Below are 25724 nucleotides of genomic sequence, written 5' to 3' on the forward strand. Positions count from 1 at the left end.
CGCGCTCTGAGATGAGCGTCTGGGTTTCCCGAGGCGGGTCAGGGAGCATGACCTCTGACAAACCCGGCCTCTGGGTGCAGGAGCGTTGCTGAGTTTTCCGCTCAGACGCCGACGCCCAGGTCTCCTTGGCAGTGTGGCGCAGTGCTGCCCAGAGGTCCCGAGACAGGCCTTCCCCTGCCTGATCATCACGGGTCCTTTAAGTAGGTTCTGGGACAGCACTCTCCCCATAGGGGAGCCCTGGCAGCCCTAGAGGAGGAGTGACTCGTGGTGGGGGCAGGGAGGCGGCAGGGGCCCCTCCCCGCCCTCCAGGGGGGGCTCTCCTCGGCCTCTGGCCCTGCCGCCCGCACTGGGACTCGTCCTCGGTCTGCAACTCCTGCGGCTCCCAGGCCCCAGGCGCTGCCCCCGTCCCTGGGAAACCGAGTTCTGATGCAGCCTGAATGTGGATTGGGTCAGGGAAATGCCGGCTTACCTGGCTGTTTTTCCACTCCGCTGGCTTTCGTGAGTGGGTACATTTATTATTGTTTTGCCTGTGTTTTTGCCATGTTTTTATTCCAGAAAAAGACGTCCACAGGATGACACCAGCATCTATCTACAGGATTTACCGGGCTGTGTTCTGTTATGAATTTCTTAAGGGAAAGTTAATTAAAGACAAGTTGCATGCATCTTTAGTCAGTTACTGTGATAGGTAATAAAAAGCCCCCCGTTACTGTGAGTCCCTCGGATGTTTCTACGTTCGTGTCAGTATGACCGAGCACAGGATGCGCTGCTGGGGCCTGCCTGCTCTGGGCCGAGTGCGCCTGCCTCTTGGAGGTGGACCCTGGGCTGTCCTGCATGGCCGTTTCAGGCACTCTGTTAGGTCAAGATGGAGCTGGCCTGGCTCTGGGACTTGGGCACCCTGGTTTCCGCTCCCTGCTGCCCACTCTTGGGGATTGACCCATGAGCTGACCTTGGCCGCCCGTCTGCCCGCGGGCCTGGCCCTGCACAGCCCTGGGCAGCCAGGACCCTGTCTGCTTCCTGCCCTCTCTTGCCCTCTGTTCTCTCGGTTTCTGCTCACCCTGTGGGTGAAGCTGTCACGTCCAAAGCATGAAGAGTCGGTCCCAGCTCACCCGGCGTGTCCTCCCCGCCCTGCGGGTTCTGAGGACGTCGTGGCCGCCCCAGCCGGCCCAGTCCTGTGTGTGGAGGCGAGGCGTGCCGAGCTGGTGCTGGGGTGCGCTGCCCTGCCCCCCAGCCAGCACGTGGCGGGCAGCTCCTCTGGTAGAGAGGTTGTGCTGGCCCCTGGCGTGCCCGGTGGCTCTGATGGCGCGGGGTCAGTGCTCTGAGGTGGCTTTGGCGGACACCCTGGTCACGGCCTGGAGGGTTCTGGTCTCCTGCATGTGGCCAGCCGCAGGGCTCCGGCCCCAGCAGACTATAGTCCTCGTCCTCGGGGTCTTCTTCCCAAACCAGGGGTGCCTGCGCATCTCGGCATTTAGATCCCTCCCCGCGTTGCTCAGCGGGTCTGAGTCAGGTCGTTTCTTGTCTTCTTTTGATGCCGTCTCCTTTCCAACTTTCCCTATCGCCTTGTAGTCCCTGCTCCCGGAACTTGCTAGTCTGCTGGCCCCTGACCCCAGCCCAGTTCTCACCCTGGGCAGTCTCACTGCCTCCCTTGGGACCACTGATGGGCAATGGGTTTCCGGGTTCTCCCCCAAGGGGAGAGTCCAGGGTAGGCCCCGCGAGTGGGAGCAGCTCCGCGGTCAGAGGCGTGCAGCTCTGGGGCCATGCATCCCCCAGCAGCCCTCCAAGTGGTGGGGCGGGGCTCTGACGGGCGAGGATGCAGAGCCCGCTGGGGCAAGGCCACGGTGCTGGCAAGGCGGTGAGGAGGCCCAGGCCCCGTGGGTCTCAGGACCCTCGTGGTCACGGGCAAGGACGGGTGTGGACCTGCATCACAGCCCCCTCCCCGTGGCATCACGACGCCCCCCTTCCCTCGGCCTGTGTGGCCATGTGCCTTGGTGAATGGGGATGGCGGTAGCGTTGGCTGCCGCGGGGCGTTCACGCGGGGTGCTGGGCGCCCTGAGCAGGCTTACGGGAGCCGGAGGTACCGCTGGTGAATGCTCTGTGATGACTCCTGTCTGATGGCGGTCAGGAGGGGCCCCCTGTTCCTCCCAGGGCTTTTGAAGTGCTGCCTCTGAGCAGTGCCCTGGATTCCCCCGAGGACTGTGTACAGCGCAGAAAACCGTGTCCCAGGTTCCAAGAAGAAGCTGTCACGGCCGAAAACTTGTACGCTATTGATGTACTCGAATTGCTCCCTGTGTCAGAGGCTGGAAATCAATGCTTACTAATTGCTATGGATCCTGTTACTAAATAGCCGAGGGCCTGCTCTGTTTCTAGTCAGCCAGCCGCCGTTACCTTGTTGGGAAGCGTGGAGCAAGGCTGTCGTGCCGGGACGGGGTGGGGGGCCAGGCGGATGGAACCTTCCCCCCTGCCAGGAGAATGCCTGGCCCAGAGAGAGCAGGCCAGATCCCGAGCACACCCGCTGCTGTTAGTCAGGGTCGCTGTTTTAATCATCACGCCTGCCGCGACATTTGTCAGCTTTTAAAATCCATGTGTCTTTCTCTTCTGTCTCCAGATCCACATAGACATCCCTCGAATGAATCCCGAAGCACTGATACTTCAGCCCAAAGTGACAGAGGTAAGAGCTGGGATCTGGATGTCCTGCGGAGGGAGCCCCATGCCCGCCGTCCCAGCGGCTTTACCCATGGCGGGGGCCAGGGTGGCCCCTGGGGCAGAGTCGCCAACACGAAGCGCTCACTGTTCTTTTTATTGTGCAGACATTGCTGTGTATGAAAGAACACAGGTGGAGCGTACGTGTGTCTGTGGTTTACACATGTGGGCCCCCCGCCCAGTGTAGGGCTGCGAGCCCCACCCGAGCGGGACCCACCCGCGCGTGGCCGGTCACGTGGAGGCTGCCTGCCGCTCTCAGCCGCCTCCAGGCCCCTCCCCAGGAGATGCCTGCTCTCCTGCCCTGTGTCTCCCTCCCTCTCTCCACACCTTTAATGCGCGTCACGTCGCCCGGGGAGCCACGGTCTGGAGCTGGATCATTCCTCTGTCTGTGTGGTCTGGTCTCTGTACCCTGACTTTCTTCACCCACGTTATTTCCTCAGGTTCAGCCAACCTGTGTGTCCATCTGTCACTCAGATATCCCACAGTTTCTCTTGCCTTTTCCTCTTGGTGGACGTTTGGGTGGGTTCCAGGTTTTGCTCTGGGACCAGTGTTGCCTGGAACCTTCACCTGCGGTTCTGCAGGTGCCCACTGGCAGGGTTTTCTCAGTACCATTTATGAAGAAGTAAGGTGATGACGCAACGGACATGAGTTTAAACAAACTCCGCGGCCTGATAAAGGACAGGGGAGCCTGGCGGGCTGCAGTTCGTGGGGTCACAAAGAGTCTTAGCAACTTAGCAACAACAACAAAGTGTGGCACGGCTGGGTGTCAGCCTGTTAAACTTTCCAGGGGACGTCGGGATGGTCTCCTGAGGGTTGTCCCGCCTCCACTCTCTCCGGCAGAGGACCAGTCATCTGGTGCTCACACCCCTGCCGGCTCTGGGAGCCGCCAGGCCTCTCAGCGTGTCTCTCTCTGGTGACAGTGTTCATTTTCCTGTCTCTGGTCACCCGTGGAGTGAGCATCTCTTCCTGTATTTGTGTGCTTCTGTGTCTCCTGGGAAATGCCTGTTTCTGTCTTTGCGATTTCTTGTGGGTGGTTGGTCTAATTGTTAGTTGGTTGTTGCTCTTTATATATTAGGGATTCTGACTCTTTGCCACTTGGTAGGGGCAGATCCCTCCTCCCGCTCTGTGGCTGGTTTCTGACACTTCCTTCTTGGTGGCTTCCTTCTTGGTCACAGTCTGAAGTTCTCAGTTGTTGTGGCTTTGAGCGTACCCATCTCCTCAGTTAGGACTAGCTTCCTGAGGAGACGTCCTGAAGCCCTTCTCCCTCCCTTATTTTCACCTCAAGGTTCTGAAGTGTTGCCGTTCACACCTGTTTTAGTTCATCGGTGTCCTGTGGCTGTGTGTGCTCCGAGGCGGGAGTCCACTGCCGCTTTCTCCCTTGGTGGCCGTCTCGCTTTTCTGCCCACGTTTGCAGGGTCCCTTCTGTTCACGTCTTTTTCACATTTGCGGAGATCTGATCTCTGATTTGGCTTCCCTGGTGGCTCAGTGGTAAAGAATCCGCCTGCGACGTAGGAGACTCGGGAGATGCAGATTCGATCTCTGGGTCGGGAAAATGCCCTGGAGGAGGGCCGGCAACCCACTGCGGTATTCTTGCCCAGAGAATCCCAGGGACAGAGGAGCCTGGTGGGTCCCTAGGGTCACAGAGCTGAACGCGGCTGAAGAGACTGAGGGCAAACGCACGGACGCGCGGGCTTGTTTTGCCCCAGTGTTCAGGTTGCCTTTCCTTCAGCTCGCTCATGCCTGATTCATTCAGCTTCACCAGAAGTCTCAGTGTGTGGTGGGGAGTGTACGTAACACGCCCCCGCCACCCACTTTCAAAACTGATCAGGTCATTTTAGGCTTTACTCCTCCATGTGAGCCTTCGGGGGAGCCCATGGAAGTCCCAGAATCAGAAGGCCAGGGTTTCTTTCTCTTTTCAAATTGAAGTAGAGTTGATGTACAGTGTTGTGTACTGCAGGGTACAGTGTAGTGATCCACAGTTTTTAACCTTGTGCTCCACTTGCGTTTATTATAAAACACCGGCTGTGTGCGCTGTAACCCTGACGGCTTACTTTATCCCACGAGGTTGTTCCTGTTCAGCCCGCCCGCCCTTCCCTCTCGCCACCGGTAGCCCCTCGTTGTTATTTGTATCTGTGAGCCGGCTTCTTTTCTGTTACATTCACTGTTGTGTTTTTTAGATTCTGCTCTTGTTTGTTCCTAACGTCTGTTTGATTTGTGATTGGAATTGCACAGAATCTATAGATCAGTTCAGGAGAACTGACCTGTGTATGAAATTTAGTCTTCATTTTCATGAACATGCTAATTCCCCATTTTCTTAGACCATTCTTTAATGCCTTTCAATGAAGTTTTAGAAATTGCTCCATAAAAGGTCCCATGTATGTTTTATTAGATTTATTCTTCATTGTCATATTGTTTGTTGCTATTATAAATGGCATCTCTTTAAAATTGAGTTTTCTCATTGTTTTAAATATTTGTTTTTCATCTTGATTGCTCTAGTAAATGCAGTTTTAAATTTTGATATCTCTTGCTGTGCAGTGTTTGTTAAAAAAAAAACATGATTATTAAAGCCAAAGTGCTTTTAGATTACAAAACACAAAAGGAGAAAATTAGTTTCCCACAGAAGTAGTCATTTTGAGGTACTTCTCTTTGATTGTCCTTTTCAATAACTGTGCTTATTGTATCTGGAAAATGAGAGATCACATATTATAACCTCGTTTTAAGGTATTTTTTTAAATGGAAAATAGAGCCTGCCATGTGACCTTTAGTTTATCTTTACCGTTATGTTTTTCCTGCCACTGGAGACTCTCTGTGTAGAGCTGAGCTTGTGGGCTCCCAGATTCAGAGGCGGGATCCAGGCCCCGCTGGCCGGGGTCGGCTGGTGTCACATGTGACAGGCTGGGACCTCGATCCCCGTGGAAGCCCCTGGGCCCCGGCACTGGGCCTCCGCGGCCCCTCCCTCAGCTCCCACACGTTCCTCCAGCTGCTGCACCCCTGCGCAGGGCCTGGCCCAGGGGTGCCTGCCTGTGGGGGAACCAGGGGACGGAAGCAAGAGGCTTTAGGAAAAGTCTAGAAGTGCTGGTCTCAGTGAGAAGCGGCGAGAGTCAGGTGCTGGTTTGTGGCATTGCAGGGGTTAGGCTTGGACACATTACAGCTGGTCCATGATGGTGCTGGCTGGGCCTGTTAGGACGTACATCTGCCCTAAACCGCCATGTGCAAGTCTAGGGAAGACATCTAGGCGTGGAGATGCAGGGCGGTATGGTAAGTATATGTTTGTACACTTTATGAGAGGCTGCCAAACCCTTTCCCCGGGTGGCCCTGCCGGTTCGCCATGTGTGAGAGGCCCAGTTGCTCCACGGCCTTGTCATACGTGGTATTGCCAATCTGTTTAATTTTCAGTATTTTAAAAAACAGCTGTGTAGTGGCATCTTATGGGGTTATAATTTGCATTTCCCTATTGACTACGGATGTTGAGCATCTTTTCATCTACTGGTTTGTCATGCTCAGATCTTCTTTGGTGAATTGTCTGTTCCATTTATTGGCTCACTGTTTAATTGCTTTTGAAACCTTTAGCCTGCCTGTTCCCCTGGCCTCCCCTAGGCCTTCTGAGTCAGACTCCTGGGATGGACGCTGGAAGTCCCTATTGGAAGGAAGCACAGACAGAGGTGGAGGCTGTGGACGGAGGGAGAGTCTTTGCGGGGGTGGACCTCCTGGGGTGACCTACTGGGTGACGTCCCCAGGGACCTGGCACCTGGGGCTCGGCTGCCTCCCAGCCTTTGCCCTGTGCTTCCACCTTGATCCACCTGATCGGACCTTCTGTCTATCCATTTCCTCTATTTGCGGGGCCCAGAGCATTCGTGCACAAGTACCAGTCGCATAAAGCCGTCAGGTCCTCCCTTCCTCACCTGCGACCTCAGGTGTCTGCTTCCTCTGGGCCTTGTCGCAGACGCCCCGCCCCACTTTCGTTCACACTGTGGTCGTCTCGGTGCTTACTCTCTGATCGCGTTGTCTCCTCGTGGATGAGGTCTCACTCTGCCTGAACGTCACATCCCCGGGAGCAGGGCCGGTGCCCCAGTGCCTGCAGCCTCGCGGGACTTAGGAGGTTTTGTTGATGTGAGTCATTAATCACTGACGCTGAAGCTCCAATACTTTGACCACCTGATGCGAAGAACTGACTCATTTGAAAAGACCCTGATTCTGGCAAAGATTGAAGGCAGAAGGAGAAGGCGATGACAGAGGATGAGGTGGTTGGATGGCATCATCGACTCAATATTTGCATAAACTTTGGGAGTTGGCGATGGACAGGGAGGCCTGGCGTGCTGCAGTCCATGGGGTCGCAAAGAGTCGGATACAACTGAGCGACTGAACTGAACTGAAGAGTAATTAATCTTTTTATCCAATGTTGTTATTTGAAAGTAAAGTTCATAACTTTTTGGCCCTCACTCTTTTTATCTTCTGTCTGTGGAAATAACCTCAGCCTTTTACTTGGGAAAACGCGGGCTCTAACCCGAGGCCCTCTGACTCGTGGGCTGGCGCAGGGAGCTCAGGGAGGACCTCCTTCAGAGCTCACAAGCTGGGCCTTCTCACGAGATGAGTTCATCAACTCGTGAGTTCCTTCTCCTCTGTAATTATTATATTATCTCCCCTCTGGCTTTCTGCTTCTTAGAGCAGTTTCACAAATTAGGGAAATAAGATGCTTTTTCCAATTAGCCACGGAGAAGTGACGTCTCATTACGTTTAAACAGACACAGAGGACAGTGAACGTGCAGGCCTCTAAGACCCCATTATCCACGGATGGTCCTTCCGGTTGGGGTGATGAGTTCTCCGTGGCCCCGAAGGATGGTCATTTTCTGGGAGATATGTATCCGTGGAGCACAGATGAGTTCATCCTGGACTCTTCCCCTGACTGTGAGCTTTCTGCAGACAGGCTTCCCGACTGGAGTGTGTGTGTGGAGGGGCGTGGGCCCGGGTGGCGTCTGGGGCCGAGGCGGCTGGGGAGAAGCCCACTTCCAGAGAAGCAGGCGTTGGCTGTGTCCCGAGGGTCTGGCCCAGACTGAAGAGGGTTGGGGTGTTTGCACGGGGGGATGCTGCCTTCGTGCCTGGGGGCCTCCTCCCCGGCCTGCTCTGCTCACCCGTTCCCCCACTTCTTTGAGCTTGCCAGTACCACCCTCACACCCTGGCTGACCCCACAGTGCCCACGTGATTCCCACGGTCTGCTCGTGTCTCTGTCCCCTTGGATGCAGCTCTCGAGAGGGGCAGCGTCCACTTTCGTCTTTGCACCACTGGTGCCTGATGGACATTGGGGTCTCAGACTGGCGTGTCCAAGTGTCTGGCTGGGATTCTGGCCATGGCCAAGGCCCTGGCTGTCTCTTCTCACGCTGCAGGCTGTCAAGGCCGGATCCTGGGTCTTCTCCTATTCCCCCCGGCACCTCCCGTGGGGCTGGCACGTAGTATGATAAACACTTGACAGGTGATGGTGGGCTGCATGCATTACACACGCACTCCTCCTGGGGTGTGCGTTCAGGGGGGTCCTTCCGTGGGGGATGCGGTGCTGGCAGGGTCTCAGGCTGGGGAGCTGGGCACGTTCAGTGCTCCTGAGCCTGCGTCTTCGTACTTACTGCTCTCTCCATTCCGTCTCATAATTCATCTTTGTTTTACCCTTTGGGGGTGGCGGGGGGAATGCATTTGTCAGAGCTGTTTAGTCACTCAGTCATGACCCCGACTCTTTGTGACTCTGCGGGCTGTAGCCCACCAGGCTCCTCCGTCCTGGGATTTCCCAGGCAAGAATACTGGAGCGGGTTGCCATTTCTTTCTCCAGGGGATCTTCCTGGCTCAGGAATTGAACCCATTGTCTCCTTCGTCGGCAGGTGGATTCTTTACCGCTGAGCTGCCTGAGAAGCCTCTTTGTGAGAGCCTGAGAGATATATATGATCAGTTCATTAAACTCTTCTGGTATCTATTTCAAAGATCTAATCCATAGATCTTCCCCTTCCCCTTTTTTCTCTTTTTGGCTTTATGGTAAAATAAATCAGAGCAGAAAGTTTTCCATAACATATATGTCCAATTTAAAGAAAAAATTAAAAATTGCTTCCACATGTCCACTGTCATGAAAGCTGAGCGATAAAGAATGATGTCTTTGAACTGTGGTGTTGGAGAAGACTTTTGAGAGTCCCTTGGACTGCAAGGGGATCCAACCAGTCCATCCTAAAGGAAATCAGTCCTGCATGTTCATTGGAAGGACTGATGCTGAAGTTGAAACTCCAATACTTTGGCCACCTGATGCGAAGAACTGACTCATTTGAGAAGACTCTGAGGCTGGGAAAGATTGAGGGCAGAGGAGAAGGGGACGACAGAGGATGAGATGATTGGATGGCATCACGGACACAGTGGACATGGGTTTGGGGGAATTCCAGGAGTTGGTGATGGACAGGGAGGCCTGGTGTGCTGCAGTCCATGGGGTCGCAGAGAGTCGGACACAACTGAGCAACTGAACTGAACTGTCCACTGTCAAGCTGATGAGACAGCCAGGCTGGCCTCATCGAGGTCCCTTCTCTGTGCCTCCCCAGACATGTCCGTCCCCTAACAGGGAACTCCCCTTGATGTTTGGTGCATTATTCTCTTGCTTTTCTCTGGTTTGTGGCGTGGGTGGTCTGTGTCTTTCACCTGTTTTTACCGAGTATTTTCAGTGGACTTGTGCTAAGTGCACCGCTTGTCATCACTGTCTGTGTGACAGAGTTGAGGCTCTAAGCCCCAGCTACCCGCACGCAGCCTGTGGTACATTTTCACTGCTGCATAATATTCCCGGTGGCTTCTGTGATTTATTGATCCAGCCCAGGGTTAAGAAGCATCTGGCTTATGTTCACTCTGGTGCTTTTTCTCTTAAATACATCACACGACTTACTAAATCTATTCATAGATATATTTTTAGTAAGTGGCATCTTTTTGCATTTTAGTAGCATTGTCTTAATTTTTTAATGACAGTATATAGAAATGCAGTTGACCTTTGTAAGTTCATTTTATATCTGGCAAACTTAGTAATCTTTGATCAATTCTAATTTTTTGTGTGTAGGTGTATTTGAGTTTCTAAGGAAGTTAATCATATCGCTTATGAATAATGATAGTTTCATTTTTTTTCTTTCTGTTCTAGATATCCAGGCTTGGTGGGTTTTTTTCCCCCCTCCGCTGGCCAAGATTTCCACTAGAGTATTGAGTATCAGTGTTGAAAGAAGGCACATCCTGGTGTCACTCCAGTTTTGAAGAAGCCTGTGTCATTGACTCAGGGTGTTTGCTCCAGGTTTTGTAGCTGCCTTATGTTAAGGATGGAGCCTTGCTTTACTCAGGGTTTTAAAGTCCTCCGTGGCTGCTGAGGTTTTATCACCTCCTTTCCCACTTTTCATCTGACGTGAGAATAGGTCTTTGCTCCTTTATTCTGTTGATACGGTGAATTTTATTAGGCGACTTCCTAGTACCAAGGAGACTGCGTTCCTGAAGCAAATCCTAATTGGCCAGGACGGATTTTTCACTGCCTCGCAGGATTAAGAGTGTTAACATCTCACGTGCCGAACCGCCGGAAGGGGAAGGCCGGCCGCTCTCTAAACGGAGAGACGCTCTCTGACCGTGTCTGGCTCCTCGGCTGTGCTTTGATACGGAGCTGCATCTGCCGCCCCGAACATTCCGTCTGACGCTGGTGACACCGTGATGTGTTGTCTGAAGGTGGTGTCTCTTTTCTGTACTTCGGTTCTGAGCCTGATGCAGTGTATGTGCTTTGCCAGCCCGTCAAGACAAGTGACTTGAGCACAAAATGTGGGGTGTAAATCCTCACATCTCAAGGAGGCGAAGGTGGAGTAATTCACCACCCAGCGTGGCGTGGCAGCCTGCTTCTGAGCGCGCTATTATTAACTGGCTTGTAAACCTGCGTTGTGTATATTTTATGTGATGGATGGCTGCCGATTAATCTGCGTTTTAGATTTGTTAGGGACTCTTACTTTTGTCTCGTTCATCAGATGTTGTAATTCGTACGGGGGGAGCGTCCCCTCACTCGTGGTGCGAGCACTTGTGTTATAAATATCTCCTCTTTCTGAGCCCACATGCTCCTGGGTTTTGGGAGATATAAATCCCACAGGTCTTCTCAACACAATCGTATATTTTGTTGTTCTTCTCACAGAAATTATCTCCACAGCGCTTGATATGTTGGAAAGTCATGTTGCCGATGCATATGGTTGAATTATGATGCTTTCGCATTTCCGAAATCAGATTTTTTTTTTCCCAAGTAATCATGAGCACAGCGACATTTTCAATTTCAATATATTAAATTTTTTAGAACGCAGAACCTCTCAGCTCTCCAAGCGCATGGTGTTGCCAGCACCCTGGTCCTGCCTTGGAGGCATGTGAAGGTGGTGATGTGTTTGCAGAGTGAGGCCAGAAGGAGCTGCCCCAAGGGGGCCCCTTGAGCCCCTCCCCGGGGCCCTCTGTGGAAGAACGCTGGGTTTTTAGGGGAAACCTGGCATGGTGCTCAGGTTCCAGAGACTGGGCAAGCAGACTGGAGATGCCCGTTGCCTTTTCAGTTTCAGTGGCGAGTGGTACTGATGGTGACAGCACCAGCAGTCCCAGTGGTGCCGATGGTCATTGTAGCCAGTGTTTTCATTTTTGTTGACAAGGGTCAATTGGTCTGTGGAGAAGGTACTTGGGGAAGAGGTTGAAGTCTGAGCCGTTTAATGAATTCCTCCTCTCTGACAAAGATAGACCTCAGGAATGTCAACAGAACTTTAATAGCAAATACCATCCAGTGAATATTCATCGCTAGGGCCATCTCAGATGGTTCCGCGTTCTCATTAAACACGTCCACACACAGAGGGCACGCTTCCTTCACTGGCAGATAAACGCCACTGTTCACACCCGCAGTGCATCTGCTTAAACGCAAGCTCCTGTCTCTGACAGCCCTTCCGTGTCTGTTCTTCCCTAAACTGCCCTGCGTCTGCTGACGGCCTTGTGCAAGTCAAGTGCACTGTCTTCACGCTTCACCCTTCACCCTGTAACAGCTGTTAGTAAAATACCTGGATTGTGACACGTGGAGTCGTGGGGACTGTGGCCCCTGCAGAAATGCCCGTGGCTGCCTGCTGGGCACGCGATAACCCTGCTGGGCTCCATCGGCAGCATGTGTGAACCCAGACACCAGCGGAGAATCAGCCTGTGAGGCACTGGCTCTGTTCCCGTTACAGGTGGACTCGGGGCGCGTGACCGGGGGCAGGGCCGTTGGTGGGACGCCGGAGTGTGCAGGGGACACCGAGCGGCTGAGGCCACCTGGTTCCCACTCTGTGACACCTCTCCTTTCTGGCCTGGGCCTTTAGGCACCTCGTGGGAAGCTGGCCCCACACCCTGGGCTGGCCGGCCCCCGGCCCTGGGGCACCTTGGCCCCAGAGCTGTCCCCAAGAGCCACTGTCCCTTGGACCTGGGACGCCCAGCTGACTGTGAGGTGCCCCTCGGAGTGGGGGGCTGGGCTCTCGCTGCTCTGTGGATCCTACAGGCCCCACCCCAGCCGGCACTCTCCCTTCAGCTCCCTCAGCTGCAGGCAGGTCAGGACTCGGGGTTCCCCTCTGTCTTTCTGGATTTGTGCTCCCTGCTGTCACCAGGCGTGCTGTCTGTGGACACCTTTTCTATGTCATTACAGTCAGTGCAGTTTCCCCGGGAGTCCAGACGAGGCTGATCCATCCATCAGCTTCTGTCTGCCCTCAGCCAGATGCCGCTTCGTGTTCTGGGCAGTGGGTGGTCCCACAGTGGGGCTGGGGAGGGTTCGGGGACCAGGGCACGTGGGGGGCCTGGGAGCGCGGGTGGCCTGGTTGGGGTGGACCCCGCCACGGACCCCGGCTGTCCCCAGCATGCGGGACAGTTACTGCCAAGAGAGAGACTGAAGGGCATTAGAGCAAGGGGTTCACCTCTCCCTTCCATCTCTCTCCCACCCCGAGATGCGTAAATCATGGGAGTCTTATTCTCTAAGTTAATAGCTATTGTTATAGGGAAATAATATGCAAGACATGCCAGGCTGTGGGTGTGACCTCCTGGCTCTGATTACCTGGGGAGGTGGGGTGCTGCCTGGACCGGTGTCAGGTTAAGGGCATGCGAGCGCCGGAGCCGCTGGGGACGTTGTTTCCTGGCGTGGACGCCGGCAAGGGCTCCGGGCAGCGGCCGGGGCCCGTGTGGCGTCGGGGCAGGCGGGCCTGGAGACAGGGCCCCGAGGAGGACGCGCACACCCGTCCCCTCCGCGAGGCTCGCCGGTGCTGGGGGGCAGACCTGCGGGCTCTGCCGGGCTCCTCGGCGGGCTCTGTCCACACCGCTGCTCAGCTGGTGGCCGGGAAGGAGGGAGGCCTGTGTAGGGAGGGGCAGAAGGTCCCCGCGCGGGGTCCAGGCTGTCCTGCCGAGGCCGCGGGCCCCGGTCCTCAGCCACGTGCTTGCCCGGGGCCGCCCTGCGGCCCCTGACTGCGTCTGCCTCTGCTGGCTCCGGGGCTCCTCTCTCCTCCTGCCGTTTGAGCGGCTCGTCGTCCGCATCACAGCCCATCACCTGCTCCCTGGTCCCTGTCCACCAGGCGCCCCTGGAGCTGATCCTCGCCCCCGGTCCGTCTCCCCATGGACTCGGGGGGGCCTTGAGGTCCTGGCTGGAGGGCCTTGCAGGTCTGGAGCATCACCGCTCGAGGGAGAAGCAGGATGTGGACGGTGGTCCAGCGTCCAGGAGGCGCCCGCAGGTGTCGTCGATCCATAGGGACCCGGGACGGGAAGGCCCAGGGACACTGCCGGCCGGGGGGCTCACGAGCAGGAAGCGGTCGGCCCTCCCCAGTGGGTGGGGAGGGGGCAGATGGCGGCCTAGCCACCAGGGGTGCGGCTTGAGCTGGCGGGGGGCCAGCATGGAGGAGGTGGCAGCCTCGTGGGCCCAGTGCAGCTGGGATTTGGGAGCTGGCGGCAGGGGGTCAGACCCAGGGCGGCCAGGGCGCGGTGTGGGGGGCGTGGAGCACGGGGGGTCTTGAAACCGCATGTGTGTGTGCGTGTGCGTGGGTGACGATGTGGTGGTGTCCCTGGTGAGACCCCCCCTGAATGAAGGTGGGGGGCGTGAGGAGGGGAGGTAGGATGGACTGGGTGTGAGTGGCGAGGAGACAGGAGCTGAGACAGCGCCTGGGCATCGGGTCCTCGGACGGCGGGGAGAGCCGGCTGACGCGGGCCTGATGCCTGCCTCCAAGGGCCAGGAGTCTCCAGCAGTTTAAGGAAGCGTCTGCTGTATCATTGTGTGTGGGATCTAAGAAGTGACAGAGGTGAATCTATGCATAAAAAGGAAACACAGACATAGGACACAGACCTACGGGGGCCGGAGGGGAGCGTTAAGGGGAGGGATACGTGAGGAGTGTGGGGCTTAGAGGTACAGACTCCTGCTCATCAGATAGGTGAGCAGTCAGCTATGTTCAGCGTCTTGTAATAAACTGTAATGGGAAATAATCTGAAAAAAAAAACCTATTAAAAAATCGACCAAGTTCAGAGACACAAAGAAGAAATCGGTGTTTGCCAGAGGTGGAGCTTGGGGGGTGAAATAGGTGAAGGGGGTCAAAATGGAATAAACAAATGGCAGGGCTGTTGCGTACAGCCTGGCGACCACAGTGGATGGTATTTATATCTCTGAAGGTTGTTAAGAAAATAAATCTTAGAAGTCCTTGTCACGAGAAAAAAAATCCTATGGCTGTGTGTGGTGATGGTGTGAACCACAGTTATTGTGCTGATCATAAGGAATATAGGATGTACAGACGTTCAGTCACTGTGCCGTGCAGCTGAGGCAAATGTGCTGTGACATGTCAGTTGTACCGCAGTGAAAAAGCATCCCACGAGGGAAGTTCAGAGCATCCGCCATCCACTCCCTCCCATGTGTCGCTCTGTCCCTTCGTGTCTGTCTCTGTGAGCAGCCGCCCACCGACCTTCCCTCTGCCCACCCGTCCATCCCTCTGTCTCTCCACCCCTCTTCCTGCACTGCCAGGCCAGCTGCCGCCGCGCCTGCTGGCCGAGCGCAGGGCGGCCACACGCAGTGGCTACCCGCGGGGCTGGGAGGGCAGAGAGTGAGTGTCTCTTGCAGGAGCCAGCTTGTGTGCTGGGACTGAGCCCAGGGCTCGGGGACCTTCTTCCATGCTGCTTGTGAGTCTGTTAAAAAATCAAGATAACTGGAATTTAAAAAAAATTATGTTTATATTACAGACTGAGAAGTATCGGTAACATGTATTTTAAGGATGCACATGTTTAAGAAGTTTCTGCTGTGTTTGCTTTCTGCTCCACCAGCTGTTCACTTTTCTTTCAGATTTTTGAAAGGATACTGTTCATATGGGCCATCCGTCATCCTGCCAGCGGATATGTTCAGGGGATAAATGACCTTGTCACTCCCTTCTTTGTAGTCTTCATCTGCGAGTACATAGGTAAGATCACAGCATGCATGATGCTTCTTCTCACAGACATTAAACTTCTGTGGACTTCAGTGGCCTTACCATGTTGCTCTGCATAATTGCACCCGTGCTGAAAATTGCTGTTAATTTTAATGTTATTAATGATAGCCATTAATAATATTGGAGAATAATAGTTTTATCATTGACGCCCGCTTTGAAAAAGTCCTTAAATCCACATGCTCAACTACTGAAGACATTAAGATGTTTATTATTATTAATATCTTCTTTTAAATAATAAATGAGGAGAAATGTGATATATTCGAGGAGTGTGGTTTTGTGTTAATGGCCATAGAGCTCTGGCTTTAATGATTTCAGTTTAAATGGATAAGGTTAAGGTGATAGACTATTAGTTGAATGTTTTGCTTACAAGTTAAAAACCGAATCCTCTTTAATTGCATTTCTGCAGCATTTCATCACCGTTTTGCTTTTGATATACTAGTAGCATTTAATTTTATGGGAATATTAATTACATGCAGAATAATTGGTTTAGTGGGCATTTAGGTTGGGTTACACTGTCTCTGAGTTCTGTGCATTTCTTCTTCCGTGTATGTTACAGCAAACAACCAGCTGTAACGTAGCTCTGCCTGGTGTGTTTCAAGCTTAGAAACAGTCCTGATGTGTGTGTGTGAGGTCTACTTTCTAATGCATCTGTGAACAGAAATGAAACCCCACAGGACGGTTTACTCTTGAGTGGCAGCGTTTTTATTTAAAACTGGTACTTTGTTACTTTGTCTTCAGGAGCCTTCCTGCCAGAGATCTGTTGTTGTTTTTAGGTTGTGTTTTGGCCTTCTCAGTTTTAGGTCCACTTCAGATTCTGATGTTCTTGTAATCTGAAGACTGAGGTTGACTTGGTGCCCGCTTCTCATCCATTTTGTGGTCCCTTGTGTGGCCGCCCCTCTCCCATCGCTTGGAGTCACATGGGAGCCTCTTCGTTGCTAAGCACCCAGTGATCCTGGGCTGCTCCCCCATCATCTGATCAGCAGGGAGAAGCTGCTCCGGAGCCTGCCTGCCTCTCTGCTTCTTGCTCCCTCATTTGACAGATAATGAAAGTGTTCTTAATGATCCTAGAACAGTAGGACCTCTGTCAGTAGGCTTCAGAGCTGTTAATTGAAAGAAGTTCAACTGAGATGTGATTAGAGAATTGATATTCCATGTTAAATAGACCATTTAATTAATGTGGTAAATAAGTTTGTCCTAACGAGTCTAGCACCAACTTAGGTTGTAAGACCCAAGCGATCCTTGGTGCGTTTGTCTGAATCATCAGCAGGCTGGGATGAAGGGACATGCCCGTGATGTTAATTGTCCAGAAGAGAGAAAAGCTGGAGAGAAGAGAATTCGTGTTCAAGTGTTGCCTTCAGTTAAACTCAGAGACTCTCCATGTCTTCCCACAATCCCCAGCACACGCAGTGGTGTGCAGACACATGTGTGCGCACACACACATGCGCGCGCACACACAGGCGCACACAGGCCCCCTGGGGCTGCCGGCAGCCCAGGTCTCTTCCGGGGCTCCTCACCCTGCTGTCCCGCTGTCGAAGGACACTGTCCTCACTGGAGTTTGGCACACAGACGCACACGCGGGCAGCGGCGCCAGCCACCGCCTCTCCAAGCACTCAGCTCCTTGGAAGAAAACTGATGACCAAACTAGACAGCATATTAAAAAGCAGAGACATTACTTTGCCAGCAAAGGTCGGTCTAATCAAAGCTATGGTTTTTCTAGTAGTCATGTATGGATGTGAGAGTTGAACCATAAAGAAAGCTGAGCCCTGTAGAACTGATGCTTTTGAAATCTCATGTTGGACTCTTGAGTGTCCCTTGGACTGCAAGGAGATCCAACCAGTCTGTCCTAAAGGAAATCAGTCCTGAATATCCCCTGGAAGAACTGATGCTGATACTGAAACTCCAGTACTTTGGCCACCTGATGGGAAGAACTGACTTACTAGAAAAGACCCTAATGCTGGGAAAGATTGAAGGCAGGAGGAGAAGGGGACAACAGAGGATGAGATGGTTGGATGGCATCACCGACTCAATGGACATGAGTTTGAGTAAACTCCAGGAGTTGGTGATGGACAGGGAGGCCTGGGGTGCTGCAGTCCATGGGGTTGCAAAGAGTTGGACACGACTGAGTGACTGAACTGAACTAAACCTTGGGATGGAGACCCTGGTCGCGGTTGGGCCCTGGAGGTGCCTGTCACCCCCAAGGGGTGGCTGAGGACTGGAGTCAGGAGAGCTCTGGGGACCTCGGTGGTGGCTGTGGGTGTGCGGGTGGTCCAGACGCAGAGGCTGGAGAAGAAGACGGCCACGCAGGCAACAGTGAAGCCAGTGGGAGAAGCCCAGGTGGAGTGTTGCTCCAGGAGGGCGTCACGTGCTGGGAGAGGACAGTGGAGGCGGGCTCTGTGCAGGGGGCCGGCTGCTTCTCGGGGCTGCGGGCTGGGAGGCAGGGCTGGGAGCAGGGTTTTCCTCTTTGGGCTCCGCTGAGCCCAGGGTTCCTGAAGTCTGGGTTTGGCTGGGAGCAAGGAGGCCTCTATGGCCTTAGCCAGCCGCGTTTTGCTCTGTCCTCTGCATGGGGGGCCCAGACACTGCTCTCCTGTCACCCCTCGGAAGTGTCTGTACCTCTGCGTCCCCACCAGGCCGGCCTGTGGACGGGGCGCAGGCCCGCGGCAGTGCCTGGTGGGGGACAGCTGTTTGCGGGGAGCTCCTCTGAGTCTTTTCGCTGTGTGTTGTATTTATGTAGTTCAGAGCATGTTACATATACAATTCTGTTTCACGCCTTTTCTCGTTTAACCTTAGAACATTAGCTTGTTCCTGTATTATTAAGACATCTTGGTAAAGATCGTTTCCACCTCCTGCACATAATATTCTGTTGAGATAATGTAGCATAATTCATGAAACCCTTCTACTGTTGCTGGAGTTTTTAAGTTCTTTTCCCCCCAGGTGAAAAGGTGTGGTTTTTAAGTATTTTTCAAACAGGGGCTGTCATGTTCCTTTTAGCAGTGTTAAATCCGATTTAAGATTAAGAACCATTATTCCGTCACCTTGAATCCCACAATTTAAGTAGAAAGGTATATTTTAGTTGAACTAAGTAGTTTCAGCAGAGCAAAACAGGAAGCAGCATTCCCCCAACCCCACGCCTTTATCCTGCGTGCTGCTTAAATTTAGAAGCTGCCCTGACCGGACACTGTGGACCAGCTCCTCAGGGTGCCTGGGTGTGGGTGGGCACGTGGGAGGAGCATTTTACAGTTGATTCTCATTACCAGCGTGTGTAAGCCCTGATTGATTTGATATGTCATTTTCTGGTAAAACAAATCACTCTTGAAAGCTAATATGAGGAGTGACTGAAATGATCAATGTGTTTACTCATGAACACTATGGATACTTTTTTATTGTTGTTGTTCAGTCACTAAGTCATGTCCAGCTCTTTTTGGCCCCATAGACTGTGGCACACCAGGCTTCCCTCTCCTTCACTGTCTCCTGGAGTTTGCTCAGGTTCATGTCCTTTGAGTCAGTGATGCTTGTCTAACCATCCCATCCACTGCTACCCACTTTTCCTCCTGCCTTCAGTCTTTCCCAGAGTCAGGGTCTTTTCCAGTGAGTTGGCTCTTCACGTCAGGTGGCCAAAGTATTGGAACTTCAGCTTCAGCATCAGTCCTTCCAATGAATAGTCAGGGTTGATTTCCTCTAGGATTGACTGGTCCTATCTCCTTGCAGTCCAAGGGACTCTCAAGAGTCTTCTCCAGGACCACAGTTTGAAAGCATTGATTCTTTATTTTTGTGTTACTGTTTATAAGTCAGCATCTCAAAAGTACAAGTTGTTTTCAAGCAGGTTACTTTTGCCCAGAGAAGATGCTTTAGCATGCATTTCCTGGATACCGGAGTGCACTGGAAGTGGATTTCGCCTGGGGTCAGCAGGGGAGTAAATGCCCACGGCTGGCTGGGACTCGGAGGAGAAGCTGCGGGGTGGGGCTTGCTGTCAGCTGAGCGCCTGTGCCACCATCCTTCTCCCGCCTTGGCCACTGTCAGCTTGAATTGGGCTTTGAGTGACAGTGAGGGCGAGCCGACGCTGTTTCTTATTGATAAGTTACAGTCCTCAAAATGTTTGTTTAAACTTTCTTTATTTGCATCATGTCTTCCCTCATTGCACTTTTTTTCCCGTGTGTCATATGAACCGAGGCTGCTGCTAAATGCAACTTTCACTGGCTTCCTGCAGTATTCCTCACACCTAACATACTTTTGTGGTTCACAGCTCATCTCAGAAACATTTTAAAGGTAGAAACGAGAGCACCTGCGTTCAGGAGGTTTCCTGTGGCCGTTCCATTTCCTGTGGGGGAGTGGAGAGCAGAGGGCCCTGGAAATACCAGTGGCTCAGAACCAGAGGGTGGGGGCTCCTGGTTTTGCAGCCCCCTGAAGTGACAGACAGTCAGGTGCATGGTGCTTTCATAGCCCATAACTTGTATGTAGTCAGATTTTCTGTTTAAAAACATCTTGGTGATGATCAAAGTGATGGACTTATGCTAAAAATTAAAGAATCGGAAAGCTCATCAACAGTACAGCTCCCTGTCTCAGGAGCTGCCATTGGGACGTTTCCTAATCTCCTCCTGGTCGTTTTTGCCGATGCGCCTTTCACGTTACAGCAGTTATATTGTGCCTGCATGTTTTAGTGCTGCTTTTTGTTTTAATATCTGAGCATTTCCCAGAGTCAGTAAGCTTTTTAAAAAAATGTCTTTTTAGAACGTAGTGACATACTCCTTTCAATAATGTGTAGGAAAAGTAGACAGAAGATCAACAAAGGAGCAGGAAGAAAACCAAGCACCTAGAAACCACTGGGCCTGGGAGACCTCTGCGGAGATCCATCATAGCGGGATCCCATTCTTCTCAGGTGCACGTGTAGCATCCTCCAGTGTAGACCACATGCTAGGCCATAAAGCAAGCATCAGTACATTTGAAAGGATAGAAATCATATAAATTGTTCTCTGATCATATAGACATTAAGTTAGATATCAGTTACAGAAGAAAATTTGACAAATATGTGAAAATTTTAGAATACAATTATAAAGAAGCAATGAGTCAGAGAAGAAATCACAAGGAAAATTAGAAATTACTTTGAGATGAATGAAAATGAGATCACAGCATACTGAAACTTATGGGATGCAGCTAGAAGTAGTGCTCCAAGAGATATTTACATTTAAAAAGAACAGCTCAAGTCATTAACTTGAGTTTTCAATTTTAGAAACTAAGAGAAGAAGAGCAAATTAAAGGCAAAACAAACAGAAGGTGGGAAATAAAGACTAGAACAGAAATAAATGAAGTAGGGAATAGAAAAGTGGTAGAGAAAACTCAACAAAACCAGATCTGGTTCTTCAAAGATAGCAACAAATGTTGGTCAACCTTTGGCTAGACTGACCTGGAAAAAAAGGGGAGAAGACTCAAATCACTAAAATTATGAGTGGTTTCAAAAATAAACAGCAGTAAGGAAATGCTGTGAACAACTCTCTAAATTAGGATGTAGGTGAAATGGAGATGCCGAATTTCTGAAACTGACTGTAATGGTTAATTTCATATAAATTTGACTAGGCTGTGGTGCCCACTTATTTGGTTAAACACCAGTCTAGATATTGCTGTGAAGGTATGTTTTGATGTGATTAACATATACATTGGTAGTCTTTGAATAAAGCAAATTACCCTGCATAATGTAGGGGTGCGCCTCATCTAATGAATTGAAGGTCTTAAGAGCAAAGATGGAAATTTCCTGAAGAAGAAGAGGAAGAAATTCTTCTTACAACGTAGAAATGCTGCCCGAGTTAGCCTGTTGGCCTGGTCTACAAATTTCAGACTTGCAGTCCGTATAATTGTGTGAAGCCATTCCTTAAAATAAGTTTCTATCTCTCAATATAATTTATATTATAATTTACTTATCAACATCTATATATATAAGCAAGGTGAAAAGACAGCCCTCAGATTGGGAGAAAATAATAGCAAATGAAGCAACAGACAAAGGATTAATCTCAAAAATATACAAGCAACTCCTCCAGTTCAACTCCAGAAAAATAAATGACCCAATCAAAAAATGGGCCAAAGAACTCAACAGACATTTCTCCAAGGAAGACATACAGATGGCTAACAAACACATGAAAAGATGCTCAACATCACTCATTATCAGAGAAATGCAAATCAAAACCACGAGATGGGTAACCATTATACGCCATCAGGATGCGTGTAATCCTAAAGTTACTAATAAGCAATAAGCAAGCTGGAAGTGTGGTGAAAGGAAGATCTTAAACTTGTTGGATATGACATAATTAGATATCAGTTCACAAGGAAATGAACATTGTGGAAATTTATCATTAAAAAAGCGAATGACGTCATAGACCACAGGAAAATAAATTACTTGGATAACATAAAGAAACACAGATCTGAAACAGGACTGCAGCCAGAATTTTCTCCAAGCATCATTTAAATAGAACAGCTTGAAGCATACTTGATTTTCCATCTAGCAGAACTAAGGATGAGGAAGCATTGGCATAACAACCAAAGGAAATAAAGCTAGAAAAGAAATAATTTGAATAGGTAATGAAGATGGTATGAAACTGAAGCCCATATTGGTCTCAAGAAAGCAAAATGATGCAACCTTTGACGTATACTGACCTAAAGATGATGTATAAATATAAGAGCAATGTATGTAAGAGATTAAATTAGTAATTTAAAAAAATCCCCGCAAAGAAAAGCCTAGGATTAGCTGACTTCACTGGTGATTTCTGACAAATATTTAAAAAAGAGCTAGCACCACTCCTTCACATACTCTTACAAAAAGAGAAGAGAGGAAATAATTTTCAGTTCATTCTCCTAGGCCATTATTATCCTGACACCAACATGAAACAAAGATCACCAAGCAAGACAGCCGCTGAGCGTACCCCTAGGGAGGGCGTGGGACAAGCCTCCGTGAAACACTCGGAGCCCGAGCACAGTAGGGATGCAGGGGGTATGCGCCAGGACAGACGGGATGCATCTCAGGAATCCAAGGCGGTTCAGCCTGTGGACCTCCATCAGTGAAATGGTCTGTCCTAACAGAGTAAAGGACGAAGCAGCAGAGTCATCTCAGATGATGCAGGAAGAGCAGCTGACATAACCCAACACCCTGTTTGATAAAAAACACTCAAAACACTGAGGCCAGAAGAGTGACCTCTCTGGCAAAGAGTGCGTGAAAACCCCATGGTCACTCATGCTTAACGTGAAAGACCGAACATTTTCCTTTTAGGCTCAGGAGTGAGACACGGACGTCCGTATCCTCCACGGGTTTGGTTAACAGGGTTAGCAAAAAAAAAAATGAAGCAAGAGGCACTGAGAATGGGAATGAAGAAGTGAGACCCTCTCCCATTGCAGATGACATCATCTGTATATAGGAAATCCAAAGGAATCCGTTAAAAAATTACTGATAATTTTTTAAAAATTAAAAAATTTAAAATTTAAAATTTAAATTTAAAAATTTAAAAAGCTGATAAATGAGCTCAGCAAGGTTGTGGGATACAAGGTCAAGATAGGAAAACCAGTTTTATTTCTATACCCTTGTAATGGACCATCAAAAAGTGAAAGTGTGAAAACAATTCCATTTATGAGAGTGTCAAAATGAATAAAATGATATAAATTTAGCAAAGAAGTACAATATTTACTCTAAAAACTACAAAACATTGTGGGAAGATATTAAAGAAGATTTAAATAAATGGAGCAAGGAGATCAAACCAGTCCATCCTAAAGTCAAACCTGAATGTTCACTGGAAGGACTGATGCTGAAGGTGAAGCTCCAATACTTTGGCCATTGATATGAAGAGCCTACTCACTGGAAAAGACTCTAAGGCTTGGAAAGATTGAGGGCAGGAGAAGAGGGTGACAGAGGATGAGATGTTTGGACGGCATCGCCCACTCAATGGACATGAATTTGAGCAGACTCCAGGAGATGGTGAAGGACGGGGTGGCCTGGCGTGCTGCAGTCCACGGGGCCGCAAAGAGTGGGATGTGACTCAGCAACTGCACAGCAACAGATAAATGGAAAGACAGCTTTTGTGGCGGACTGGGAGGCGCCGTGGTGTTAGGATGGCAGCTCTCCCCAAGCTGATCTAGAGACTCAGTGCGCTCCGTTAGAACTGTAGCGGAGATCGACAAGTTTATCTTTAAATTCACATTCAAATTCAAGAGATCCCAAATAGCCAAAACAGTCTTGAAACAGAATGAAGTTGGAAGACTCACATTTCCTATCAAAATTTACTACCAAACTATAGTAATCAAGAAAGTGTCATTCTGGCTTGTGGATGGACATAGCCATCCGTAGAATAGGATTGAGGGTCTAGAAATAAATCTTCATTTTTATGGGCAGATGATCTTTGCCAGTGATGCCAAGACAAGTCAGTGGAGAAATGGTCTTTTTCAACATTTGGTGCTGGGTCAATGAGATCGTTGTTTAGTTGATAAGTCATGTCCGACTCTTTGCGATTCCATAAACTTTAGCCCGCCAGGCTCCTCTGTCCATGGGATTCTCCAGGCAAGAACACGGGAGTGGGTTGCCATGCCCTCCTCCAGGGGAATCTTCCCGACCCAGGGATCGAACCCAAGTCTCCTGCATTGGCAGGTGAGTTCTTTACTACGAATCACCAGCGAAGCCTGGAACAATTAAATATTGACATGCAAAGTTCCATCTCTGCCTCTCACCATACATAAAAATAAAATGAGTCATGGACCTAAATGTAGGCGCTGAACTATTAAAGTCTCACAATAAAGAACAGCGGTAAGTTTTCATGGCCTTGGATTTTAACCCATGTTTTCTTAGATGTGACACCAAGAGCAAAAATAACCAAAAAAAAAAAAAAGTAGGTGAATTGGACTACATGGAAATGAAAACTTTTTGCTGTAGATGATACTCTCAAGGGAAAAGACCTCTGCAGAATGGGAGATACTATAAAGAAGTGTTTTAAATCAGTAAGACAGTCTGATTTTAACAAAGGGGCAAAGTATTTGAACAGACATTTCTGCAAAGGACTGGCCAATAAGCACAAGAAGGTCCTGGACACTGTTACTCCTTGAGGAACGCAGACCAGCACAGTCACACCCCTAGGATGTCGGGACTCAGAGGAGCAGGAACAAATGTCAGCAAGCATGTGGAGGACTCGGAAACCTCGTCTGTTGCTGGGGGCGCGTCCAGCTGGTCCAGCAGCTTTGGCCAGTAGCCTGGCACTGCAGTAGAGAGTTAAACCTAGGGCTACTGTGCGGCCTGGCCGGAGCCTGCCCATGCGTGTTCCCGGGAGCGTCGTTCGTTACAGCCCGCAAAGCCCAGAGTCTGGCCCGAGCGCCCGCCAGCCAGCGCAGGTGTAAATAGAGGGTGGTCTGCCCGCGCCGTGGAGTCTTGCTCAGCAGTGAAGTGGAGTGGTGGGCTGAGACACGCTGTGAAACGGAGGCCCTTGGAAACTCGAGGCCACACAGCGTGTGATTCCACTCCTGGGAAATGTCCAGAGTCTACAGGTTGGTAGGGGCAGACCATGGGTGAGAGGCTGCTGGTGGCTTGGGAACCGAGCTGGGCGTGCACGGGGGATGACCTGCGGGGTGCGGGGTGCCTTTTAGGAGGCACCCCACGTCCTGAAATCAGGCTCCAGCGATTGTCTGCACGCTCAGTGCATGGGCTGAAAACTGCTTTCCCTGGCTGAACGGCGTGGTGTGTGAGCTGATCCTCAGGAAAGTGACAGTGTTAGTCACTCAGTCGTGTCCGACTCTGCGACCGCATGGACTGCAGCCCAGCAGGCTCCTCTGTCCGTGGGATTTTCCAGGTCAAGGATACCGGAGCGGGTGGCCATTCTGTTCTCCAGGCCATCATCCCGACCCAGGGATTGAACCCAGGCCTCCAGCACTGCAGGCGGACTCTTTACCGCTGAGCCACCGGGAAGCCCAGGAAGCGCCTCTGGAAGCTCCTGTGGAGACGGCCGAGGCCCGTCTTCGTCTGCGTGGCTGCTACACCGCGGTCCGTAGGCCGGGGCGCTCAGAAGGAGCGGGTTTGTCCCAGACTGGCAGGCTGGGCGTCTGCGGTCGGGGAGGCACGGTCTCGTTCTGGGGGTGTCTGCCTGGTCTGTAGTCTGCGTCCTCTTGGGGTGGGAGTCGAGGGAGCTCTGCGGGGTCTCCTGTGTGAGGACACTAGTCCCATTCATGCGGGTCCGCCCTCACGACCTGCTCAAGGCCCTGCCTCCCGACCCATCCTCCTGGGGTGAGGATTCCAGCATGGACATTTGAGGGGGACCCAGACATGCGGGCCCGTTGTCCGCTGTGCGGTGGTGCCGCATTGGGGCAGCTTTCCGTTGATGCAGGTTTGCGTGGTTTCCACTTTTTCACTGTCCTTGACAGTACAAGTACTGTTTCTCAAAAGGAAGTTCTCGATTGCATCTTGGGTTATTTTCTTGACATGCAGTCTTAGAAGAGGCAGGAGGCATTACTGACTCAACCGTGGGTGTTTTTCAGTCTTGATGATATTTGCCAGCTTGTTTGCCAGGAGGATGTCTGCCCATCTCTCTGTGGTCTTGTCGCAATGCCGTCTCGCTC

The 25724-nt window shown here is 51.1% G+C and overlaps 1 protein-coding gene across 1 annotated transcript in view; it reads left to right on the plus strand.

The window, feature by feature from the left end:
* Nucleotides 1-25724, plus strand: part of TBC1D22A (TBC1 domain family member 22A) — a 261290-nt gene that overhangs the window by 100237 nt on the left and 135329 nt on the right. The window contains 2 exon segments of the mRNA XM_070453523.1: nt 2603-2665; nt 15017-15131. Of these exon segments, the coding sequence (XP_070309624.1) occupies nt 2603-2665; nt 15017-15131 (178 nt within the window).

The sequence above is a fragment of the Odocoileus virginianus genome, chromosome 23 (genome assembly GCF_023699985.2).
Source record: "Odocoileus virginianus isolate 20LAN1187 ecotype Illinois chromosome 23, Ovbor_1.2, whole genome shotgun sequence".
NCBI classification, from domain to species: domain Eukaryota; kingdom Metazoa; phylum Chordata; class Mammalia; order Artiodactyla; family Cervidae; genus Odocoileus; species Odocoileus virginianus.